The following is a 26827-nucleotide window of genomic DNA, read 5'->3' as shown; positions in this document are numbered from 1 at the left end:
AAAGGATTACTACACTTAGGAAGGCTGAGAACCACTGCTCTAGAGAACTCTGATTAATACACTATTTATTACTGTATCTGAATTGCCGATCATCTGCCATTTCCTCTCTTGGTTTTCTAAAGGATCCCAGTACGCCCTGTCCACCACTTCTTTACATGCTGTCACCTCCATTTAGATCATCACTGCTTTCCTCCCCCAGTCTACTGCTGGAATGCATGGCTTCACAGCTTCTCTTCACACCTAGATGTCTATATCCTACTGGAACGTTATACCAAATGAAGTAAAAACTACAGACCCCAACGTATAAGCCACATTCCAGTCTTGTACTCTTACCAGTAAAAAGCTGCTCACCATACAAATAGAATTGATTGCTTTTACAGAGAACATAAAACATTCAAGATTCACCTGTAGGAACTCGTCAGTTAAAAGAACATGTTGCTCTTGCAGAGGACTATGCATCAATTCCCAGCACACCCATGGTAGCTCACAACCATCCTTAACTCCAGTTCCAGGGGATCCAACACCCTCTTTTGGCCTCCTAAGGCACTAGGCACACTGGTAGTGCATATACATACATCTGGACAAAACACTCAAATACACAAAACAAAAATAAAGTAAACAAATCTTTTTTAAGGTAATTTCCCAGGAAGTTTTATCCCTAGCTACTACTTAGTCTTCCAAATAAAGGGGAAATACAACAAAGTAAAGGATGTATTCTTTCTTCTTTTTCTCAGAATCCTACAATGTCAGATTTTGTTCTAGAATTACACTATATTTTGGTAACAGATCTAGATCATAGAGAGGACTAAAACATGAGACACAAAAGGTAAAAAATAAGAATTAAAGACATCCGCCTGGAATAAATCTTCCTGCTTCAGCTTCTCAGGTTCTGGTATTACCGGCATATGCTACTAAAGTGGTCCACCTCTGATCATGTGCTAAGGTGTGGATGAGTGTGCCCAATGCACCCCCAAAGACTGTCAGGAAAGGCTTGGTCCTCAGGGCAGTGGTAGCAGGGGTCTGTGGACCTTTTAAAAGGTAAGGCGTAATAGGAAATCCTTGCATCATGAGGCAAAGCGATGCAATTCAAGTGAACTACAGAACCTGTCTGTTCATCTCTCCTTCTAACTCTACTTCCTGGTTTGTGCCATCCACCCAAAAGGCCCAAAGTAATAGATACAACCCTGGACATAAATCTCTAAAGCTATAAGTCAAAATTAGCTTTCTTTTTTTCCTAAGTATCCTGTCTCAGGAATTTCATTACAGTAACACAGTTGATTAACACACTGCCCACCACAAAACTCCTACTAGCAGTCCACAATACAACGCTGTCCTCAACATTAGCAGCCACATCTATGAGCCTGCATGAATAAACACTTTGTTTGTACAGAAAATAATACAACTTAAAGGCTCATTTGTCACAAAAATAAATACATAATCAGAAACACACCAGAAAAATAAACATTTACTTTTCATATATTAAACCATGTAATCAACTGATGTAAAAGGTCAAAACTTCAATCCTAAATGCTAGGTTCAAAGAAAGATGAATCCCACAAAAGAGTAGAGTGTAGATTTGATTAAAGGACAAAAACCATTAATGAGATAGATATGAGTGCTTCAAAGTGGAGGAGGAATATTAGACTCAAAGAACCAGACTTGTAGATGACAATGTCTTCCCAACCACAGAGACTGTGACCCAATAACTTCTTGGTAAACCGACTCTCATCTGAAGATGTTCCTTTACTTGGTATTCAGATTATTCTTTGGTTTAAGCTGTCAACACCTATTTCATCATGGCTTTCTCAAATATAAGCATTACCAAAGCCAAACAACTATGCAGTGATTTTCCTGTAATTATTCTCCTTTAGAATTTAATAAATATTTGGAGCTTTCATAACTCCTTTCAATTAAAAAAATTGCATTCTGGGGCACTAATGCTAAGTCTATTAAGACAGAAAATTATCTCAAAGATGAGAACTGCTCCCCTTCTTCAGGGAACAATGAGTCCCACACGATAAACACAGCTGACAAAGGATCACCAGAGAGGCACTCTTCTTGAATAATCACTTCCAAGGACTGCTAAAATCTGCTAGTAAAACATATGCTAATTGAGAATCCCCTTATCCTAAATGTTTGAGTCTAAGTATATTTTGGATTCAAATTCTGGAAAGTTAAATGTCTCAAGAATGTGACCTAAGCTTAAATTCAAAATTGATACATCAGTAACAGTAATAACTGAATAAAATGTACTGATATATATTACACTGTGCTTTGGTATTTTAAATTTATATTATAGACAATAAACTGAGGTCTGTGTGTACATCTCCAATCCAAGCATTAACAAGGCCTGACCCTGCTTAGTTTCTGAGACCAGGTGCGTTCAGGGCGGTATGGTTGTGGATATATATATATATACATATATATATAAGCAGTTAATGTTCACTCTGAATCACCAATAAACAGAACATAAATAAAAAGCCTGTAACTCTGGATGTAAAATATTCAGGGGAAAAAAACTACACAAAAGTGTACAAACTATTTACATTATTCCTAAACAATCCAGTATAAAACTACCTATATAATATTTTCATATTATGTATTAGAAGTATAGAGATGATCGAAAGCACACGAGATGGGGACATGTTCAAAGATTACATAACTTTCTAGAAGGGATTTGCGTGTCTGCACACTTGGGTATCTGAGCCACCTGCCATGGGTGGATGTCCACTGTGTGTTTTGTGCAACTGCATCCTACCCAGGGCTCACACTAAAACTCGGGTTTCAGGGCACAACCGTTTCCACACAAACTGCTACACGCCTATATCACCTTGCTAAGTGCGCAGCTGAAACTGTCATCTGCTACAACCAAGCCATTACGAAGGTGCAAGTTTTTGGAAACTTATACATTGTGTTGCAAAGTATTGTTGCTTGGAGTTAGTAAAGTCAAAATTAAATAGCAAAACTGAACACCAAGGCAGAACCACATAGTCATTTGGACTTAACTAGGCAACTACATCACCGACTTTTCTAAAGAGTTTTTAGGTGGTTTTGTTGTTGTTGTTGTTGTTGCTGCTGTTTTGGTTTTCTTGTAGCTGTTGTTTGTTTTCTTTTCTTTTCTTTTTCAAGACAGGGCTTCTCTGCGTAGCACTGGTTGTCCTGGAACTCGCTCTGTAGACCAGGATGGTCTCGAACTTACAGAGATCCGCCTGCCTCTGCCTCTCAAAAGCTGGGACTAAAAGGCGTGCGCCACCACCGCCCAATATCACAGACTTTTAAAACCTTAAATACCAGACTTAAAGTTCCAAACCAGAAGAGATTCCACCTGTCAACAATTGTCAAAGTTCAAACTATCTGAAGACTCGTAATAAACTAATTAACTTAAGATACTGCCCTGTACAAACAAAATCCTACCAATATCATCGAAGTCTTCTCAACTCTAAATACTTTTCCAACCACATAAATGCTAACCCATTGTCAGATATACATTATCTCCTTGTTCCAACCCCGCCCCCCCCCACCTTCCACCGCTTCTGGTAAACAGTTGTCAAAAGTGACTAGGGAGTGGAAAGATAAAAGCAGCGCTCCTACACTCCCAATAGTATCCATTACAGCCGGGAAGTAAGCAAGACCAGAAACAATCAAAAGTTAGGCTCTCCTCTCTCCGACGGGTTTAGAAGACTGGAAGAAGGTAACTCGAAATCCTAGACCAAACTGCTGCACTTTGATCACATTCAAATGAGAACCCCGCGCCAGGGTACCCAAGTCTGCCTGCCCCCTGACAGACTCCAGAACCACAACCACAGCAACAGTCACGTATATGTCCTGGAGCTACTGCAGAGGGAAGAAGGGGATGCTCAAGAGTTCAGAAGAGCGAGTAGCATAAGCCGAGAGAGGATGGAGGGCACAGGGCCGCCCTCCCACCTGAGCCCTGCCCAGCGCCTCTCCCCACCAGCTCCCAGGACGCTTACCTCCTCTCTGAGCACCCTTAGCAAGCGCAGTCCTCAGGCGTCCCCGCCGCCTCCGCTCCGAGGAGCTGGGGAGCCGACTGTCCCCGCGCCCGGCCCCGGGACGACAACGGGGAGGAGGTGCACGCGCGGCTCCCAGGAACCGGTCCTCCGCAGGCTGACGGACGCCGGGAACAGGGAGCAGCGGAGCCGCCCGGATCCTCGCCAGGCTTCCAGAGAGCTTGGGACACAGGAGGAGACGCACAGAGGTCGCAGCAGGGCAACGGGCTGCGGCCGCAACTCGGCCAGGCCGCTAGACAGGCGGCATCAAAACGCCACCGGAAGTCGCTAGTTTGCCCCGTTTCGCCACAGGCCAGGCAACTTCCGGCCGTCAAATTAGTCGTCAGCGAGTAAGTCCCGCCCCTCCAGGACCACGCCCCCTGGCGTCTCTGGGGGTGTTCCATCTGCGTCCTGAGATCTGGGGAAGGAAGCTGAGAGCTAGCTACGGAGAGCCGAGATTCCCAATTAATTGCAGGGGTTCTCGATTTAACGGTTTTCCAGTGCGTGAGTGCCACTTTGTTACTGACAGTAACCACAACCTGGCGTGCTTCGGGGCTGCAGAATTTGACATCCGCCCCTCCCCTTGTTGGGCCCGCCGCTGGAGCCAAAGCTGTGTAGGGATTGTGCTTTCAAGAACACGAGCAGAGATTGATTGAAATTTTGAAGTGGAAATCTTTAAGATGCCTCAAAGTGCCTTTGCTTTTGCTGCTTGGATCCAATGATCTGCATAAAATTAGTATTCAATTTTCTTAAGAGGGGCTGGAGAAACGGCTCCAACCCTTAAGAGCTGTTGCTGCTCTTGCAGAGACTACGGTTAGCTTCCAACACCCACATGGCTCCTCATACCCTTCTGTAACTTCAATAACAGTGGACCCAGCGCTTTCTCTGGGGTCCAGCACGAACTAGGTGCTTAAACTCGCTGGGGCACACACACACACATACAAATAATAAGTCTTAAAACTGCTTAAAATAGCTGGTCATTGTAAATCAGGGGGTGAGGGAGTTGGGAATCAGTACCTAGCCCCTTACAATAAAACGATTAAAATACCCATGAGCAATTGTCATCCTTAAGATCAAAGTGCTATGTATTTTTATTCTTTGGCAAAACGAAGGAACCTGATTAAACTTAGAAGCTAGTTAAACAATTTGGTGTAAAATAAAACCACACAGAGCAGAGGCAAGGGCATTAAACGTTCTTGATGACATGCCAAGCTATTTTGGAGACTGCTGCCAGAGCTTCTGCGCAAGTGGGTTTGATGTATCTCTCAGGTAGCAAGAATCCATATCTGCCTTTATCTCGAAGTTCAATAGTAAATGAGTATTTGATGCCCAAATCATAGATCCAATCATCAGAACCTCCAGGAGCTAGGTCTAAAAGAAGACGAAAGAGAATATTTTTAATTATATTTATTTCAACTCAATTAACAACAACAATTTCTTTTTGTAGAACTGAAAATAACTTTGCTTTCTTTTGATTAAGTTACCTAAATTTCTTATCTGAAAATTGTGAACATTAAAAAGAAAACATAAGAAAGAAAACAAATGTTGCCCAGAACTCCACAATAATCTGACCAAGGAGCAATAAGTGCCAATGACAGTCTAGTGCATTTTACAGGGCATAAATTTTCTGGCTTAATTTTTATTACATAAAGTCACATGATGCCTGCCTGCTATTTTGTAAAATTTCTAGAGGTAATTATTGGAATGTTTCCAAATGTATCATTACTGAGTTTGAATCTACCTCATTTTTACTGGTTTTATAGGATTGCATTGGAAAGTTACATGTGATTGTTTTGAATTATTTTGTTGATAAATAACTTAGTTTCTTTAGAGTGAGCACCTTTGTTAATAAATTAATGTTTATTACATCAGAATATTTTCTAGAGGTAGAACTACTTGTCTAAGGTTGTGTGCCTTTAACAGTTATCACACTGGTTACCAAGCATTATTCAAAACCTATTCCTCCTAACAGCGTGTGAGTACCCTCACTGCCGGCTCCTGCACCACTGATGAGAATCATGCATCTTGACAATTTTCTGAGAAAAAAAATAAGCAATTGTCTTAGATTTAGATTTCTTTTATCAGTGAATTGCATGCTTAATATTTATTGCTCATCTTACAATTTTCTATAAACTTCCTTGCTTACACATATTGTTTATAAGAACAGCATTAATGTTATTAGATCCGTGTAACTTGTAAGGTTTTTCTTACTTGAGTTTTTAGCTTATGGAGGGTCTTTTGTACTTTAATATTTGATCGATTTGGCATTTATTTCAGATATATTAGTAATTCTATTTAGTTTTGTGTTTGTTTGGTTGATGGATTCTTATTTGTTTGTTCTGTTTTGCTTTGTTTTTTTTTTCAAGATAAGGTTTCTCTGTGTAACAGCATTGGCTGTCCTGGAACTCGCTTTGTAGACCAGGCTGGCCTCAAACTCATAGAGATCCATCCATCTGCCTCTGCTTCCCAAGTGCTAGGATTAAAGTTGTGCACCAATACCACCCGGTGTGATTCAGTTTTTCTTCTTAGTGATTTGGCAGTGTTTCTAGGGCTGATAACTAAATGATTCAACTGACTTGAATGTCTCCTGATCGACTTGAATATCTTTCTGTGCCTATTATGTCCTTTTAATGATCTGTCTCTTCCAGGCTCAGTTCCACACACTATACTAATATCCTGTGCTTATAACACACTTCAATACATCAGTGGGGCAAATTGTTCCTTATTGGCTTTACTTTCAGCATTTTACAGATTCCTCTTCTCAAATGTCTGCTTCCAAATGAACTTCAAAATCATGTCAGTGTTCATGAAATTGTATTAAATACACAAATCAATTTAGGAAAATTTAAATATTCTTTCCCCCATCAGAAAGCTTTTAGACTTCCTCCAAAATTATTTGAGTGTTCATGGAATTGCAACAACAATACAAATCAATTTAGGAAAATTTTAATAATATTTTCCTGTTGCCCAAAACATGAAGAATTCTCCTGTTACTTGTATTTCAGTGAAAGTTTTAGATTTTTTGTAAGTGCCACAGATTTATTGTGTTTATGTATACACATACACATATTTAACAACCCATATGTATGCATGTGTATGCTTGCACACATATATTCATACACACTGTAGCAGGCAGTCAGATCTCTCTCTCTCTCTATCTCTCTCTCTCTATCTATCTCTATCTCTATCTCTATCTCTCCCCCTCTCTGTGTGTGTTGGGGGGGGGTGAGTGTTTGAGATAGATCTGACTATATAGCCCAGGCTGGACTTCAACTCACTCTATAGCTCAAGTTTAGCTCAAGCTAATGATCTTCCAGACTTAGCACCCCAAAGTGTTGAGATTGCAGTGGTGTGCCACCATACCTTACTTTTCTTTCCTGCCTGGTTACTTCTAGGTATATGAAATGTACATCTACATATATTTAGTGCCTAATCAACTGCCTTAAAACTATGCTACTAATACTTTTGGTTGATTTCCTAAAGTTTTCCCAATTAAGCAATTATATAATGTGTCTCTTTTTGCTAGGATTACTTGTGAGGTTTGTGAACTGAAGCATTACTTTTTTTGTTGTTGAAACAGAGTCTCATGTAGCCCAGGGTGACCTCAAACTCTCCATATAACCCAGAATGTCCCAGAACTCTTCTTCTTCCTGCTTCATCTCCTAGGTGCTGGTATTATAGATGCACACTTTCTAATATTTTTAAATATCCATGAATAGTGGATGCATTCAGCCATCCATAAGTATTTCTGAATTACCATCAACAAATGCTTAACATTATGGTTCCAGGTTTATCCTGTACTTACACAGAGGGGGAAGGGGGAGGGGAGAGAGAGAGACAAAAGAGAGGAGAGGAGAGAAGGGGAGGGGAGGAGAGGAGAGGAGAGGAGAGGAGGGAAGAGGAGGGGAGGGGAGGGGAGGGGAGGGGAGAGGAGAGGAGAGGAGGGAGAAGGGACTGAAGGAGGAATGGAGGGAGGGAGAGAGAGATAGAAATGCAACTTGGGTGAATGAGTGTGTGAAGATGGTCTAGGTCAACAAAGGCATTCAATGGACCAATGACACCGAAGGACAAAAGTATGTGGCCCAATCTGATAGACAACCCCCGGGGATGATTGAAGACAAAGGAAGAAGGGAGCTTGGACTTCCTGCTAATGAAGCATTTTGATACTTAAAGGGGTACAGAAAAGAATTTGGATGCAACTGTTATTATAGCCTTGCGTCAAACATATTTATTGAGTGAGACCATGGGCTTTCACTCTATTGCCTCAAAAGCTTTACCATGCCTTTATAGAACACATTACACTATCATCTGGCAGCTACTATTCCCAAGGACTGCCTTGCCAGGCCACACTAGCCAAGTAGCTTCTCTCAGCTACAAAAACTCTCAAGTCTAAAGTCCATTTTAGTTTCTTGAAATACTAAGGAAAATCGTATGCTATGTTACCATTTGTTTGCATCAGGAGTTGGCAAGGCTTTTTTTCTGAAAAAGACAGGATAGGAAATAGTTTATGTTTTGCAAGCCATCTGGTCTCTCTTGCAATTATCTTGGCTGTCATGAAAGCTGCCACAGATAATATGCAAATTAATGAGCACTGCTGTGTTCCAATAAAACTATTATTCATGGAAACAAATATGAATTTCATGTAATTTTGATGTGTCAAAATTTAACTATTTTCTTGATTTTTCAAACATTTAAAAAATGGGAAAAACATTCTTAGTTCAAAGGCAATGAAAATGTGTAGTGACCTAGGATTGGTCATTGAGTTATAGTTTGATGAGATTGTTTTATATTCTTATTCTATTGTTTTGTGTAGTAATTTTCTCCTTGATACAATTTTCTAGCAGCGTGCTCTAGGATTCCAGCTCCCCTAAGCCATCACCCATGCTGGGGTGGGTTCTGGTGATTTTGTTGCCTTTGAGTCATCGCTGTTCCTGTAAGTAACCCCTCACCCATATTTCTGTAAGCACCTCCCCCCAAACTGTTTGACTCACCAAACTGGACAAAGGTGTTATCTCTACTTTGGCCTATTGTTAGATCCCCTATCTGGAATGAGCAGACATTTGTTCCTATCTCCCCAAGAATTATGTCATATGATACCCATCTATCCTCAGCTTCAGAAGAACAGAACCAATGATTGACCGCCTATGCAGGAGTTTCTCAATAAATATTTTACAGCAGAAATGGGTCAAAAACATTTGTTGAGTTTGCCACAATCAAGCGCTCTCTGTGAGTCAGAAACAGGCTGTCACTAAAAAGCATGCATAGTAAATGGCATCTTCTGGATTTATATGTCTCACAATAGCTGTGGCATCTTACACATTCTTCTGACCCTGTATGGACTTTTCTTCTTCATGTAGTTATTAGTTTGATTACTAGTTCCATAACTCCCACTCTATCGTGATAAGTTTCGCATCTTAAGTACCACTTTGGCTTCTTTTGTTGTCTCAACCTACACAAGAAAACTGAATTGATGTCTCTGCTGCGCTTCATGGTCTGAGCTCTCAAGAAGAAACGACACACTGAGGGTGACCCTCAGCACCGATGTGGCTGTCCAGGGTACCTAAGGCCATGGGCGTCATCCCCAACACAGCAAATAGAATGCAGAGACAAAATAGGAGGAACAGGAAAGGAAGGAAGGAAAGAAGGGGTGAGAGGAGCGAGGAGGAATACTTACATAGACTTTCTGAGCCACTGCCGTACGTATACCTGCTGTTTCTATTAATATTTTCAATCGCGTGAGCTGCTTCACTGGCCACTAGTGACTAGAAGCAATAGGATAGAGATGGTGATCAATCTGCAGCTTTGAAACAGAAGAGATTGAACTTTCTAAACAAACGTAATCATAATCACACTAACTGAATCCAAGTGTGTGTGGGGGATAGAGAGACAGAGACAGAGACACAGAGAGAGGATTTATCCAAAAATTAAATTAAAAAGAATACATTAACTTAAAAAATACTTTTTCCTGTATGGCAATCACAACTGTGTGATTTAAAGGGGGAAAAAAAAACCTCTGCCAATACAGCAAATGTTTTCTTTAATTTGCATTTTAAAAACCTGACATAGCTTTTCAGGAATTAATTTATTATGTTAAATGAACTAGATATTTATAATACTGGGAGCTATCCCATTCCTAGATAAAATTTTCACCAGACTTTAAATTCCGCTTCTCTAAAGTGCATGCATAATTTGCTTCTCACAAACTGTTGTGTATCTGTCTAACGACTTCCAAAGACTTGTCAAATGAAGGGCTATGCTCCTAATATGAAGCAGACTCCACTATATGTGATTCCAACCCCTAGAAATGGTTTCTGAAAGTTCCCACTTAACACTTTTCTAAAACTGGAGCTAGCATCATGCTACTATCAGTTGCTTGAGGACCCAGAGAAATATCCATGGCTGTTTTGTCATGCCAGTTTTTTATGCAAAACAATGGTTTTAGGAGCCAATGGGATGAATCTATGAGTGAGAAAAGGCTCTTGCTACCAAGCCTGACAACCTGAGTTTAATCCCTAGACCCAGATAGTGAAAGACGAGAACCAACCCCTGCAAGTTGTTCTCTGAACTCCACACATGTGCAGTGGCATGTATACTTTTATGTGTGGGGGCACATCCACACGCACACATGCACACTAAATGAATAAATGTAAGAAAAAATAAAAATAAATTTGGGGGGCTGGAGAGATAGGTTAGCAGTTTAAAGCAACTGGTTTTCGTACAGAGGACCTAGGTTCAGTTCCCAGCACCCACAGGCAGTTCACAACTGCAACTCCAGCCCTAGAAGCTCCAATGCCATTTTCTGGCCTCTTCAAGCACTGCATGCATGTAGTGCACAGACATACATGCAGGCAAAATACCCATAGACATAAAATAAAATGAAAACTATCCAATGGTACTTCGTTATCTACATAATAAATTGTAGATTGCCATTTAAACACCTTCACAAGCTAACTTCGTCTCCTTACTGTGGCCCCCCTAGCCCCCTGAGGATGTTCCATGGGAAGCATCATCTCCTCTGCACAGGAGGTCTTCCCTTGACCATAGAGATCTCTCAGTGCCTGGTTGCAATGGTGTCTGCCCCTTGATATCATTCTTATTCTTGCTTCTTACCCCGTAGTGAACACATATCCGTCAAGAATGGGGGTCATTTTACCCTCTCACTTTCTTGGCATTCCAGGCAGCAGTGACTTCTGTCATTGTCATGCTCGTAGTAATGAGGATGCGTCATCCACGAGAGCAGTTGTCTGTGATCAGTTCTCTAATCATACGAAAGTATCCTTGATTGCAGGGCCTACCTAATGCTTCTTTGAATGATGACAGAGTACAGAGTTCTACCCTTAATAAGGAGCTGTGCCAATAACAACCACCAAGTCAGGCAAAATCAGACCCGTTCTACATCTTAAACATGGTAAGTATCCTTTTATTTCTCTATACACAGTACTAATAAATAAATTAAGAAAAATAAGTGATGAATATTTCTTTAAAATGTTTCCTTTGAGAATAAAAAAACATAAATGTCAAGTAAGCTTTTGTTTTAAACAAGCTATTTTCAAAAAATGCAAAAAAGTGTTTGTCATAAATACTACCTACCCAGGTATATAGACATAGCCTACCCAGGAAGATAGACATAGCCTACCCAGTGCTCTTTTCTGTTAAGAGAGCCAGGGAACAAAGAGCAATAAGCACAATATGCTGAACACGGATCAGCCTTTGCCCATGCCAGGGCACCTCTACTGTCTGGAAAGTACCTGGGACAAGGGCGTGCCTAAGTCTTGGTATAACCCCTTGAGAGTCCTGCATCCTTTACTGTCTATCCCAACAGAGCATCTGGGATCAAAAAGTTGGAAGAAGATAGCAGACTGGGTGGGTCTTCACTGAATGGCCCGTATTGTCCACTACATTCCAAACAGGTCTGTCTCATAGACACTGGTGTTTCTTGGACAACACCAACCACGGGGAGTTGAAAAGGGCAGTATATAATTAGTTCTCACTGCTCATACCCCAAAGAGTGAGGGGCTAGGAGTTAACCAAAGGCAAGCTGTCCTAGGCAGCTAGTGACCACCACATAAGTCAAGTGGAATAGCTCGCTTCTGGCCTCTCCATAGTTTATCTGGCATAGGGAGGCCATTCCCTAGGAATGAAGTGCCTGTCGTCAGCTTAATGGCAATTCTTGGAATTCTCTAAATGACCCAAGCTGATTCCTGGCAGTTAATAGAGGAAAACACCTGCCAATTATTCCCTAATGGAAAAAAGTTTTCCTACCTTTGTGATTCTTGGACAGAATAGTGTTTTGTTTCTAAGACGCTTATCATAAAAGAGTAGTGCTTATCATAAAAGAGTAGTGCTTACCAGCTCCTCATGGTCCCTGCTTCTGCTTCTGTTATAGGAGTAGGGAAACAGTATTTGTTGGGAGTAAGAGTGCATGCTGATGTAAGCTTTGATGTGGTTGATATTCCTTCTCAGGAAGTCAGCCACCGCCTTCACCTCCGGCTCCGACTCAGGATGAAGTCCGCAGTAGGTTTCCGAGCAGGAGAAGCTTGAGGCTCCTTCCTCTAAAGTGAAATGATTAATGAGACCTTATTAGAAGTTGTGCGTTCTGTGCTTTTTGCTTCACCTTAAATCTATAGTGCAGCAAGTGCAAAGAAATGAACAAGGGCAGGCTCTAAAAAGAATGCATTTCTGATAAATGTCATCTGTGTTTCTTTTGAAGTCAAGTATTTATAGCAGCTTGCTAAGGCCATCCTAGGTGGGTCTCCCTAACTGCCTGGGAGCAGCCATCTTGGATTCTGAAAGCACAACCAGCAAGGTCTCAGCTGTTATTTGCTTCCAAACTTTTGATTAAACGATGAAAAATAAACCAAATTTCCTTAGTTGCTATAGATGAATTTCTTTGATCCTAACAGCTTAAAAATCAGCATGATTCATAAAAAAAATAAGAACCCTCAACCAGAGTGAGACTGTGAAAATAAGTTTCCAGATCTGTTTTTCAGTTAGATACATGGGTTTGACTTATACTGTGACCATGATATTTGGTACCAGAGTAAGCTTTATTAATTCATTTACGAGGTCATAATATGTGTCCCTTTGATGGTAGCCTGCTCTGATGGCTATCCTTGGTTGTCAACTTGACTACATCTAGAATTAACTAAAACCCAGGGGCTGGGTACACATGTGAGGAATTTTTCTACACAATTGGTTGAAGGGGAGTGTACACATATGGGCATATACATATATACATAAATATACATATTATTACACACACACACACACACACACACACACACTTTTACCAATTCTATCAGTTGTGTTCCTCTAGAGACCCCTGACTAAATATGCCTGCCTTTCAGTATTTCTCCTTACGCCCCTAATTCACAGGAGGGGAGCCTCAGAGAGCCACATTTTACCAAGCCATGTGTCAATATTTTCAATGTGGCAGAGGATTGAAGCTCATTGTACAACTTAGGGGCTTGTTTGTAGTTCCTTACAAGGTCATGCTGTGTGGCCCAGTCTAATCTCGAACCCTGTCGTCTGCCTGCCTCGGCCCAGGGGTGCTGGAATTACAGTTGTACACCATTCTGGGCCCACAGCCGTTCCTAACTGTTGCATTATGTTAGGTGCCGTGGAAGAAAGGGTGAGCTTACGTCTGCCTCCCTCAGAGCATACTACCTTCCATGATCCATGTTCACTGAGCATCTCGGTTCATTCAAAACAAAGGATGACAAATTCCCCCTGGGCCTGTCATATTTTTTTATATTTTATTATTTCTTAGCATTTTATGTTACTCATAAAAGGATTAATTTGTTAAGAAAGGTAACAGCTGACACAAAAGAAAATGTTTTAAAATACTACAAAAATAAGCATGTATCTATACAATTGAAAATGAGAGGGTGACCTCTACCCTAATCTTTGATGTCCTGATGGGGAACATGACATGGTAAAGCAAGATAGCTGATAACTTCCTTGTTAGTCTGAGATGGTACTTTTTAAATTTAGAAGAATTTAGAAGTATTTTTTAAGTTTAAACTAGAAGAGACTTTTAAAAAACCTGTTCTTGTTGAGTCCTCAGCCTTAAGTGGACCATCTATATCAATCCCTGCCAGGAATAGGAAATATTGCAGAAGAGGCAGGAGAAAGAATGTAAGAGCCAGAGGATGCTGAGGAGAGCTCTGAAACACGGTCTCGTGGACGTGACCAAGTGGTTAGCTGGACACACTTGTACAAGCACAAGCCAGCAAGAACAATCCAGCAGGGATATGGCCGGAGCTCACCGGGCTCTTGTTGAGGGGACATTTGCAGTTGATAGTTGATAGCTGGGAGAAGGTTGCCATTTTTCTTAGTAGATGTGATCATTGTTAGGTTCCCTTTCCTCATGCAGGCAACACTAATTGGGCTCAGCAAACTAAGAGGGGGAGGAAGAAAAGAAGAGGAAGGGAGGAGAAGAGGAGGGGATAACTAAGGAGAGAGAAGCACATGTTTAGGGCAGTTCAGGGAGAGTGAGAAGGGGTGTTGGAGATGGATATAATCCAGACACATTGCCTGTATGTGCAAGGTGACCCAAGAATAAATAAAAAACTAACTAGTCCAATCTCCTTATTTAGGATGAGCCAGGTTAAAGCAGTTTGCAGCCTCCGGTCAACAGTCGCAACATTGCATTCACTTCCGATGTCTGCCATCCGATTATTCCCAGCTCAGACATACCTCCCTGCAACCACTGTGAATTCATGGGCATCTCTCACCATGAAGCAACGCTTACCACACCAGTGTTTGGAAGCGAAGTTCCTGTTCAGGTCTGTGCCCACACATCGGTTGTTCTTGTGGACAGAACGGTTCTTTCTCCACATTCGGTTCTAAGGGAAGCAGATGGGGACAGGTTATCAAATGGGACCTTCCTGTCTCTGCCACTGTCCTCCCGCATAGCCCCATCTCCATCCAGGTCCTAGTCACACTCATCATTCAAATTATTAGCTTGAGCCAAATACAAATGATGCTATCTCACAGATTTTTGACCTATATGTGCATGAAAACTCATTTGTTTCCACTAAGCTGCTCGTGGGCCTTATTTAGCTCTGCTTCCTTTAAATTAATTAATGTGCAAGCTTATTTTGAGCGTCTTCAAAGAAAAGCAAAAGAGCTTATATCTCAGCTCAAAACTATGAACCGTGCATGTCAGTGACCTCTCTGTTCTCTCTGCTCTCTCTACATTGTGCCTTTTAGGGTTGGGATGTGTTGGCTGGTTGGTTGCTTGGTTGGTTGAGATAGAGTCTTTCACTGCAACCCAGGCTGGTCTACAGAACATGATTTGGTTGAAGCTGACTTCAGACTCCCAGGGATCCTCCTGCCTCAGTTTCTCAACTGCTGGGATTACAGGCACGAGTCACCACTGCAACAATGAGCTTTTATTCCTTAGGAGTTTCTTTCTTTTTGAGATGCACAATGAAGTGTTTATTAATAAAATAATGATACAGTGTCTTGGATTTTCTTTAAAACAGTATGGGTAAACTAGAAGGTGGGGTACCTGAAACACCATGGGTCTTGCGCTGTGGGGTGGTTGGGATCTGTGACATTCCCCAGAAGCCCATGTCTCACAGGCTTGGCTGCCAGGCTTCAGCATTGTTAGGAGGGACTGGACGTGGATACTAGCAGAAGAAACTGAGCTCGCTGCAGGGGGTGTCCTTGCAGGGGACATTGACTTCCCCCAGTCTCACTGTTGGCTCCCCAGTCATCATCACAGGAGCAGTTTTGTCTCGCCATGTGCTCCCTGCCATGACTTCCTGTCACTAGCCTCATTGACTGAAATTTCTGAAGCTCTGGATCAAAGCCAACCTTTCTTCCTTCTAAGCTTTTACTACCGGGCATTTCCTCACAGCAACAGAAAGCCAGCCACCATCACCGAGGCTGGAGACAGACGTCTAGGGGGTTAGTGTGCAGTCGGTCTGCAATTACATCTGTTTCTATGGATGGTTGACATTTCCCATAGTTGAATCCTTTATTTTTCATAGCAAAACCTTATCACCAAGGTGCAGGATCCCATGAATAATTCATGCCGCTTCTCTGTAGGCCCCTAACAGCTCTATTTTGCTTCCTTTGCCTTCACCCACCGTTTTCCATGTGTAGTCATAGCCATCCACGTTAATCACTGGCATAATGTAGAAATCCACGTGCCTCAGAAGGCTGGTATACAGCTTTTCCTTCCCGTAGAACTGGGTTACCTGTACGGGAAACCAGGTGTGTTTAGTGGCTCCTTTCAGGTCCTTCTAAGCCTGGCCGTAGTTTTAAATGAGTTTTCCTCTCTTCTGAAGAAGTGGTTTGCCAGCTTTTGATTTGTAGATTTAATTTTTAAAAAGAGCAATGGTTTCTTCCCCTTCTTAAAAAAAATTACGTGGCTCATGCTTTTAATCCCAGCACTCAGGAGGCAGAAGCAGGCAGATCTCTGCGAGTTTGAGGCCAGCCTGGTCTACAAGTGCGAGTTCCAGGACAGTTAGGGCGATTACACAGAGAAACCGTGTCTCAAAAAACAAAACAAAAAAATTATGTCCTAGGTAAATTCATTTTCAAAGACTAATGAAACTGTGAACAAACACAACAGTTGACTGTACTACAAGATGACCGCTCTCACACTTGGGGGTTTTGTGTCTTAAGTCCCCTACCCCTTTATTGTTTTCAAAGGACTTGCTATTGTTCATTGGGACTTAGTAATGACTATTTAACTACAGCTGTGCTTCTGTGACTTACAGCAGATTTTGAAAGTCTTCTCTTTGCACCCCTTCCCTTTGCTTTTCTGCTCTTTTTCTTCCCTATACCTGTGAATTGCAGGTGATACCTCTAGGCCTCGCTTGCACATTCCCCCGACACAGTATCCTTGTTCACAGGGCTACTCTGCTGCCTACCTTCGGCTGCCCTCCTGAACAGGTCTGCAGGGCAACCACAAATCTCCAAGTATCCGTTGTGAATGCCAGCTCCTTGAGTGACTGAACTTTGGGTACTCTGGTACCACATGGGTTGACAGAGACCTGCCTATTTAGCGATGGCAGAAAAAGAGAACCACCCATTTCTAAATTCTCCTTCAAACACCAAGGAAGGATACCCTTTAAAGCCAGGAAGCTTACAACAAAGATTAAGAAACAAAACCAAACCCCAATAAAGTTCAGCTCCTTTTCAAAAGTCCATAGTAACTAGAACTCCGAATCTTGTTTAAAACCAGTGATTCTCAACTCATGGGTCTCATTCACTTTGGGAGACTGAACAACCCTTTCACAAGGGTCGCCTAAGACCATCAGAAAACACAAATACTTACATTATGACTCATAATCATAACAGTAGCAACATTATAGTTACAAAGTAGCAACAAAAATAATTTTGTAGATGGGGGCTCACCACAACATGAAGAACGGTATTAAAGGGTTGAAGCATTATGAAGGTTGAGAACCACTGTTTTAGACCCAGACTTAATTAAACGATTATCTAATAGTCTTTATTTCTGGTCATAGAATTCATCTCCAGTTTCTTTCCCTCACGTTTTGTCACATGCTTTAGCATCACTGGCAGACTCTGTGGGTTCTTGCTCTGAGTTGCTGACCCTCATTATCAGGCCCTCACTCCTCCTCCTGTTGGCTCATACTCAGCTTAGAGGTACAGCATGGTCCAAGGACATCCACAGAGTTCACTCCAAAATGATGAAAAACACCGACAGACAGGAGAACTTCAGAGAATGTTCTCTAGCTGGTTAGATCGCCTCACTTAGAAAGCTTTGGTCTAAAATTGCTGAACTACAGCAACATTGAAACATTTTGGTTTAGTTATTAGTTTTGAATTGTTTGTTGTCTTAAGCACAAGTTAAAAGATCTTGATAAGAAACAGGTTTTTCTTATCATTAACTTTTACAAGTTTCTTTTAAATCCTACTCCAGGGCAGGAGAGATGGCTCAGCACTTCAGATCAAATACCAGCATCTGATGCCAGCACCCACACACATCAGGAGGCTCACAGCTACTGCAACTCTAGCCCCCAGGGGATCTGAGGTTTCTGACCTCCATGGTCACCTGCATACACGTGAATGCCCACACATATTCACACACACAATGCACACACGCACGCGCGCACACACACACACACACACACACACACACACACACACACACAGCTACCAGCTTTTAATGAATTCAGAGAAAGGAAAAGGCGGTCTTATGAGGACCTGGATAGGTTATCCAGCCCCAAGGGGTCATTCCTAAACATATATACATATGAGTAACACTGAATGAAAATTCAACAGATTGTATTTGTTGATATATATGCACACACATGCGCGTGTGTGTGTGTGTGTGTGTGTGTGAGAGAGAGAGAGAGAGAGAGAGAGAGAGAGAGAATAATGATATAATGATTAAAGAATAAAAGGCTGTGAAGTTGAGAAGGAGTAGGGGAGCAGACCCAGAAGGAGTTGGGAAATGATGCCAATATGATACTCATATATGAAAGCATAAAAAAATATATTTATACAATAGTGCTGAGCAATAGTATCAATATCCTAACACACATTTCCCATGCTTTTGTCTCTGCAGGAAGGAGAATTCCAGAAGCAGAATGGCTGCTCAGAAGTGAATCATTTAGACAGTCATCGCTGCTGCCAGGCAATTCCTAGAAAAGACTCGGGGAGGAAGCTGCTGTCTGTCCAGCAGCAGTGCGCACGCCCGTTTCTCGTAGTGGGATCGTCTTTCTTCAGTTGCGCCAATCTGAAAACCTTAGAAGTCCTTAATTTTAATTGTCATATTAGAAAGTTTCATTTTCTTTCCAGATCAGAGATTTCTTGGCCCATCTGATTTGTCTCTTTTCTACTATGGTGAATGTGGTTTTTGCAAACACTTGTAAGTGTGTGTGTTTCCTTGTCTTGGGATACCCAGGAGCGGAATGGCTGAATCATCCGGCAATTCTACGTTTAAACTTTGTAAACATTTTATTTATTTACATTATTAGATTTCAAGCAATTCTCTGGTATTAATTTGTGAAGAGTGTCCCATCTCCATGAGTGTGTCTTCTAATAATGCATTGTCATAGTGAGCATAGTATTTACATCTAGAAAAGAAATTGCTTTTAATAAGGAATTGTACCTGACACGCAAAAGACAACAGGTCAACATTTGTTCGAAATCTTTGTTGGAAGATTTTCCAACAAGGAGAGCAACCCAGGTGAAATCACAGCGATGCTCTTAGGAGAAGGAAGATGAAGACAGAACACTGGGAGAGGGCAGGAGAGGCCAAGCTGATGCCTGTGTACCAGGCCTGTGATGGATGAAGACTCAGCTCTTCCTCTCACTTCGCAGTTTTCTTTCCTATATGTCGTAAATAGCAAGAGCTCCCACAATATGAGTCAATAACTACCCATAGAGAATAAAGTAATACACAAAAGCCTGTCATAGGCAGTGCGTTTTTCATAGCCCTACCCACCACTGTTAGAGGTACGGGGAAGAGAGGTCACCACCTTTTCATCAATCTCTGTACTATCCAGATAATACAGAACTCAGCCAGTAGCAAAGATGCACTTGGTCCAATAGTAGGTACCGTTTAGTCATATTTGTAGTTCAATCAAAACCCAATTCAGCAATTTAAATTTCAAATTTCATAAGTAATGTGGGACACTGGTTAAGGGACTAAACAATAAACTGGGTCATTGGAACATCAAAAACAATACAATACAACCCTTACAGCTAGCTAGAAAAGAGGTTCAGAAATTCAATCCTGTAACGATTACAATAAATAATGGAGGCTATGCAAATGGGTGAAAAGGATGAGGATACATTCTGGGGGACATTTCAAGTTAAAACTTCTGAAAGTCCTGTCAGCGGAGCAGAGAATTTAGGGTTCAGGAGTGAGAAATTTATGATTTGATAAGAGAGGACCTGAAGAAGAGAGAGAGAGCACATGCGTGTGCATGCACACACACTCAGAACGTCTGATGAATTAGAAAGAAACACATCTGCAAGCCAAGAAATCTAGTAGTTTTTTAAAGTATGCAGGACTGAGGGAAACAAAAGAGGGAATGAGGAAGTTATATTTAGTGGCTTCTGTCTTGTCGTTTATTGTCTGTGGTGTTTCTCTTTGTGTCATGGTGGGAGAACACTATTTCTGACATTTCGAAGATGAACACAGGAGAAATCTACCAAACCAGAGATAATGTGTGACTTGGTAATGCAGTCAAGGATGTTCGGCCCTCACCTGGTTGTTGGATCTCACACACAAGCTTTAACTTTAAGCAGAATGACGGAAAAGGCTACTGAGGGAGTAAAGAATCACAAACTAGACCCCGAGGCTTGAGCTGGAGGCCAGTGGGTGAAAATAAGCAGAAAAGAGCACAGCCCCTCCCCCCTCAGCTTCTGCGGCAGGGTCTTCGGTGTTCCACAGGACCCCTCCCTCCCCCCACTGCTGCTGGCCCTTTGTCTCCCGGGTCCTGGGAAGACCAGCTAGCCCTGTTGCACTGCTGAGGAGCTCTTCCCAGAGAGTGCTGAGGAGCTCTATCCAGAGAGTGCTGAGAAGTCCTACCCAGAGAGTGTTGAGGAGTTCTATCCAGAAAGTGCTGAGGAGTTTCATCCAGAGTGGAGGAGATGGGCAGGCGCCAATGCAAGAATTACTCCAACAACCTGAAAGGCAACATGACATCTCCAGAATCCAGGGAGCTCGAAACTAGAAGAATTGAACACCCTACTCCAGAAGAAATAGAAGAAATCGACTCTAAGCGGATCTTTATGAAAATAATAGAGGAACTTAAACAAGAGGTGAAAATCTGCCGTAAAGAAATGGAAGATAAGTATAACAAAAAGATTGAGAAAATGAGTAAAGAAATGGAAGAGAAATATACCAAAAAGTTTGAAGAAATGAGTAAATCCGTAAATGAAATTCTGGGAAACCAAGAAAAAACAATCAAACAGGTAATGGAAACAGTTCAAGATTTGAAAACTGAAATGGAGTCAATGAAGAAATCACAAACCAAGGGCCGGCTGGCTATGGAAAATCTAGGTAAACGAACAGAGACTTCAGAAACAAGCATAACCAACAGAATACAAGAGATAGAAGAAAGAATCTCAGACTCTGAGGACACCATAGAGAAATTAAACACTCTGACCAAAGAAAACAGCAAATCCAACAAATTCTCATCACAAAACATTCAGGAACTGTGGGACACAATAAAAAAAAAACCAAATCTAAGAATAATAGGAGTAGAAGAAGGAGAAGAATTGCAGATCAAAGGTCCAGAAAATATACTCAACAAAATTATAGAAGAAAACTTTCCCATCCTAAAGAACGATATTCCTATGAAGGTTCAAGAAGCATACAGAACACCGAATAGACTGGATCAGAAAAAAACATCCCCTCGCCATATAATAATCAAAACACAAAGCATTCAGACTAAAGAAAGGATATTGAGAGCTGCAAAGGAAAAAGGTCAAGTAATTTATAAAGGTAAACCTATCAGACTTACACCAGACTTCTCTATGGAAACCATGAAAGCCAGAAGGTCCTGGATAGAGGTACTGCAGAAACTAAGAGACCATGGATGCAAGCCCAGACTACTATACCCAGCCAAGCTATTGTTCACTATCAACGGAGAAAACAAAATATTCCAGGACAAAAACAAATTTAAACAATACGTAGCTACTAATCCAGCCTTACAGAGAATATTAGAAGGAAAATCACAACCCAAGGAATCCAACATTCCCAACACTGCCTACAATAACTCAGACATCTAGCGACCCTTCACAAGCACAACTCAAAGAAGGAAAACACATACACTCTACTACCCAAAAAAATGACCGGAGTCATCAATCACTGGTCATTAATATCACTTAATATCAATGGACTCAACTCACCTATAAAGAGGCACAGACTTAGAGATTGGATACGAAAACAGGATCCAACATTCTGCTGTTTACAAGAAACACACCTCAACTACAAAGACAGACACCTACTCAGAGTAAAGGGTTGGGAAAAAGTTTTCCAAGCAAATGGATCTAAGAAACAAGCGGGTGTGGCCATTCTAATGTCTAACAAAATCAACTCCAAACTAAAATCAATCAGAAGAGATGGAGATGGACATTTCATACTCATAACAGGAACAATTCATCAGGAAGAAGTCTCAATCTTGAATATCTATGCCCCTAATATAAAGGCACCCACATATGTAAAAGAAACTCTTCTAGAACTCAAGGCAGTCATCAAACCACACACACTAATAGTAGGAGACTTCAACACTCCTCTCTCACCAATGGACAGGTCAATCAGACAGAAACCTAACAGAGAAATAAGAGATTTATTGGAGGTACTGAATCAAATGGACTTAACAGACATCTATAGAACACTCCACCCAAATAGGAAAGAATATACCTTCTTCTCTGCAGCTCATGGAACCCTCTCGAAAATTGACCACATACTCGGTAACAAAGCAAACTTCCACAGATACAAAAAAATATTAGTAACCACCTGTGTCTTGTCAGATCACCATGGATTAAAATTAGAATTCAATAACAATGGTACCCCCAGGAAGCCAACAAACTCATGGAAGTTGAACAGTCAACTACTAAATCACCCCTGGGTCAAGGAAGAAATAAAGAAAGAAAACTCTTCCTTGAATTTAATGAAAACAAAGACACAACGTATTCAAACCTGTGGAACACTATGAAAGCAGTGCTAAGAGGAAAATTCATAGCACTAAGTGCCCAATTAAAGAAAACGGAGAAAGCACACATTGGAGATTTAACAGCACACTTGAAAGCTCTAGAAAAAAAAGAAGCTGATTTACCCAGGAGGAGTAGAAGACTGGAAATAATCAAACTGAGGGCTGAAATCAACAAAATAGAAACACAGAAAACAATCCAAAGAATCAATGAAACAAAAAGCTGGTTCTTGGAGAAAATCAACAAGATTGACAAACCCCTATCCAAACTAATCAAACGGCAGAGAGAGAACTTGCAAATTAATAGGATCAGAAATGAAAAGGGGGACATAACCACAGACACAGAGGAAATTCAGAGAATCATTAGATCTTACTACGAAAGTTTATATGCCACAAAATTGGAAAATGTAAAAGAAATGGACATTTTTTTAGATAAGTACCATATACCAAAGTTGAACCAAGAACAGGTGAACAATCTAAATAGACTTGTTAGTCGTGAAGAATTAGAAGCTGTTATCAAAAATCTCCCTACCAAAAAAAGCCCAGGACCAGATGGTTTCAATGCAGAATTCTACCAGAACTTCCAGGAATAGCTAATACCTATACTCCTTAATGTATTCCACAATATAGAAACAGAAGAGTCACTGCCAAACTCCTTTTATGACGCTACAGTCACCCTAATACCTAAACCACACAAAGACACAACCAAGAAAGAGAATTACAGGCCAATCTCACTCATGAACATCGATGCGAAAATTCTCAATAAAATACTGGCAAACCGAATCCAAGAACACATTAGAAAAATTATCCATTATGATCAAGTAGGCTTCATCCCAGAGATGCAGGGATGGTTCAACATATGCAAATCTATCAATGTAATCCATCATATAAATAAACTGAAAGAAAAAAACCATATGATCATTTCATTGGATGCTGAAAAAGCATTTGACAAAATTCAACACCCATTTATGATAAAGGTGTTGGAGAGACTGGGGATACAAGGATCGTACCTAAATATAATAAAAGCAATATACAGCAAGCCGACAGCTAACATCAAATTGAATGGAGAGAAACTCAAAGCCTTTCCACTAAAATCAGGAACACGACAAGGCTGTCCACTCTCTCCATACCTCTTCAATATAGTGCTTGAAGTTCTAGCAATAGCAATAAGACAAGATAAGGAGATCAAGGGGATTCGAATTGGACAGGATGAAGTTAAACTTTCGTTATTTGCTGACGATATGATAGTGTACATAAGAGACCCCAAAAACTCTACCAAAGAACTCCTACAGCTGATAAACACCTTTAGTAACGTGGCAGGATACAAGATCAACTCCAAAAAAATCAGTGGCCCTCCTATACACAAAGGATAAAGAAGCGGAGAGGGAAATCAGAGAAACATCACCTTTCATGATAGCCACAAATAGCATAAAATATCTTGGGGTTACTCTAACCAAGGAAGTGAAAGACCTATTTGACAAGAACTTTAAGCCTTTGAAGAAAGAAATTGAGGAGGATACCAGAAAATGGAAAGACCTCCCCTGCTCTTGGATTGGGAGAATCAACATAGTAAAAATGACAATTCTACCAAAAGCAATCTATAGAGTCAATGCAATTCCCATCAAAATCCCATCAAACTTCTTCACAGACCTTGAGAGAACAATAATCAAGTTTATATGGAAAAACAAAAAACCCAGGATAGCCAAAACAATCTTATACAATAAAGGAACTTCTGGAGCCATTACCATCCCTGACTTCAAACTCTATTACAGAGCTACAGTATTGAAAACAGCTTGGTATTGGCATAAGAACAGAGAAGTCGACCTATGGAACCGAATAGAAGACCCGGATACTAACCCACAAACCTATGAACACCTAATTTTCGACAAGGGAGCTAAAGGTATACAATGGAAGAAGGAAAGCATCTTTAACAAATGGTGCTGGCATAACTGGATGTCAACCTATAGAAGAATGAAAGTAGATCCATATCTATTACCATGAACAAAACTCAAGTCCAAATGGATTAAAGACATCAACATCAATCTGTCCACTTTGAACCTGATAGAAGAGAAAGTGGGAAGTAGTCTACAAGATATAGGCACAGGAGGCCACTTCCTAAGTAGGACCCCAGTAGCACAGACAATAAGAGAAACAATGAATAAATGGGACCTGCTGAAACTGAGAAGCTTCTGTAAAGCAAAGGACACTGTCAGTAAGACAAAAAGGCTGCCTTCTGACTGGGAGAAGATCTTCACCAACCCCTCATCAGACAAAGGTCTGATCTCCAAAATATACAAAGAACTCAAGAAACTAGACACTAAAACTCTAATTAACCCAATTAAAAAATGGGGTACTGAACTTAACAGAGAATTCACAACAGATGAACTTCGAATGGCCAGAAGACACTTAAGGTCATGCTCAACCTCCTTAGCGATCAGGGAAATGCAAATCAAAACAACTTTGAGATACCATCTTACACCTGTCAGAATAGCTAAAGTCAAAAACACCAATGATATCCTATGCTGGAGAGGATGTGGAATGAGGGGAACACTCATCCATTGTTGGTGGGAATGCAAACTTGTACAGCCACTGTGGAAATCAGTGTGGCGGTTTCTCAGGAAACTGGGAGTCAACCTCCCTCAGGACCCAGCAATTCCACTCTTGGGAATATACCCAAGAGATGCCCTATCATACTACAAAAGTATTTGTTCAACTATGTTCATAGATCCACTATTTGTAATAGCCAGAACCTGAAAACAACCTAGGTGCCCCTCAATAGAAGAATGGTTAAAGAAGGTGTGGAACATATATACATTAGAGTTTTACTCAGCGGTAAAGAACAATGACATCTTGAATTTTGCATGCAAATGGATGGAAATAGAAAACGCTTTACTGAGTGAGGTAACCCAGACCCAAAAAGAGGAATAAGGTATGTATTCACTCATAAGTGGATTCTAGCCATAATTAAAGGTCTTTGAGCCTATTATTCGTGATCCTAGAGAAGCTAAATAAGAAGGTGAACCTGAAGAAAATGCAGGTAGTTTTCCTCCTGGAGATTGGAAATTGACAAGAGTGCCAGGTAACCAAGGGTGCATGGGGGGGTGGGAGGGTAGTTGGAAGGGGAGAGGGTTAGAAAGAAGGGAGCAGGGGAGGAATGGGAAATGCTCGGGGGACTGGGAGGGGGGAGGGAGGAAGGATAGATATGGGTTCAGGGAAGAATATATCTCAACTATGGAAGTCAGTTTAGGGTTTACTAGAGACTTGACTGTAAATGGGATCCCAGGTCCAAGGAGAGATCCCCAGATTGTTCTCTGGACAGAGGAGAGGGTACCTGAACTGGCCTTGGCCCATAACCATACTGATGAATATTTTGCTTATCACCATAGATCCTTCATCTGGCAATGGATGGAGATAGAGACGGGGACCCACGTTGGAACACTGGACTTAACTCCCTAGGTCCAAGCGAGAAGCAGAAGGAAGAAGAACGTGAGCAGGGAGGGCAAGATCAGAGGGAACCTTCATCCAGCGATGGATGGCGATGCAGACGGAGACCCACATTGGAGCACCGGACTGAGCCCCCCAAGGTCCAAAGGAAGAGCAGAAGGAGGAAGAACATGAAAAAGGAAATCAGAACCGCAAGGGGAGCGATCACCCACTGATACAAGGGGACTGATCTAATGAGAGTTCACCAAGGCCAGTCGACTGAGACTGAAGGAGCGCTTGATCCAACCAGATTCTCTGGAGGAGGCTGGATTCCCTGATTGTGGCTGACTCGAAGTCTTTCTAAAAAGCCATTGACAATGACTCTGGGACTTGTTTCCTCTGCATATTCTGGATTTTTGGGGATCCAGTCTGTTTGGATACTCACCTTCCTGGACCTGGAGGGAGCGTGGAGGAACTTGAACTACCCATAGGGCAGGAAACCCGGACTGCTCTTAGGGATGGAGAGGGAAGAGGAGAGGGAGTGGGGGGAGTGGGACGGTGTTGGGAGGAGGGGCGAAAATGGAAACTTTTATATTTTAATAAACTTTAAAAAAAATAAGCAGAAAAGGTGAGATGGTACAACCATATTCTGAAATCTGAGGGAAAGACAGGAAGACATGGGTACCAGGTATCATGATGCAGACTATTAATCCAGTCCACCAGGCCTCTTGGCACATGGGG

The 26827-nt window shown here is 41.4% G+C and overlaps 2 protein-coding genes and 1 long non-coding RNA gene across 7 annotated transcripts in view; 1 reads left to right on the top strand and 2 right to left on the bottom strand.

The window, feature by feature from the left end:
* The window catches only part of Zc3h13 (zinc finger CCCH-type containing 13), a 65829-nt gene extending 61718 nt beyond the window's left edge, over positions 1-4111 (bottom strand). For 2 of the 3 annotated variants that reach the window (XM_048421958.3, XM_048421960.3), the window contains exon 1: positions 3972-4111. The gene's annotated coding sequence lies outside the window, so the exon portion shown is untranslated. The remainder of the gene's footprint in view (positions 1-3971) is intronic. The other variant, XM_048421959.3, reaches the window with a different exon arrangement.
* A 963-nt stretch (positions 4112-5074) lies between these two features.
* Positions 5075-26827, bottom strand: part of Cpb2 (carboxypeptidase B2) — a 54182-nt gene continuing 32429 nt past the window's right edge. For both annotated transcript variants that reach the window (XM_048421964.3, XM_048421965.3), the window contains exons 7-11: positions 16106-16216; positions 14761-14854; positions 12357-12559; positions 9682-9769; positions 5075-5378 (exon numbers count right to left, since the gene is read on the bottom strand). In XM_048421964.3, the coding sequence (XP_048277921.2) occupies positions 5194-5378; positions 9682-9769; positions 12357-12559; positions 14761-14854; positions 16106-16216 (681 nt within the window). In that variant the 3' untranslated portion in view covers positions 5075-5193. The remainder of the gene's footprint in view (positions 5379-9681; positions 9770-12356; positions 12560-14760; positions 14855-16105; positions 16217-26827) is intronic.
* LOC146892311 (uncharacterized) lies at positions 7958-14766 on the top strand. Of its 2 annotated transcripts, none has more exons than XR_015004911.2 (3): positions 7958-8940; positions 11328-11415; positions 14606-14766. It is a non-coding gene; the product is annotated as an uncharacterized LOC146892311 (long non-coding RNA). The 2 variants fall into 2 exon arrangements; XR_015004912.2 differs by having other exon boundaries at positions 11296-11415.

The sequence above is a fragment of the Myodes glareolus genome, chromosome 12 (assembly GCF_982192425.1).
Source record: "Myodes glareolus chromosome 12, mMyoGla1.1, whole genome shotgun sequence".
Classification (NCBI taxonomy): domain Eukaryota; kingdom Metazoa; phylum Chordata; class Mammalia; order Rodentia; family Cricetidae; genus Myodes; species Myodes glareolus.
The sequence above is the reverse complement of the archived record's forward strand: the minus strand, read 5'-3'. Positions and strand labels throughout refer to the sequence as shown.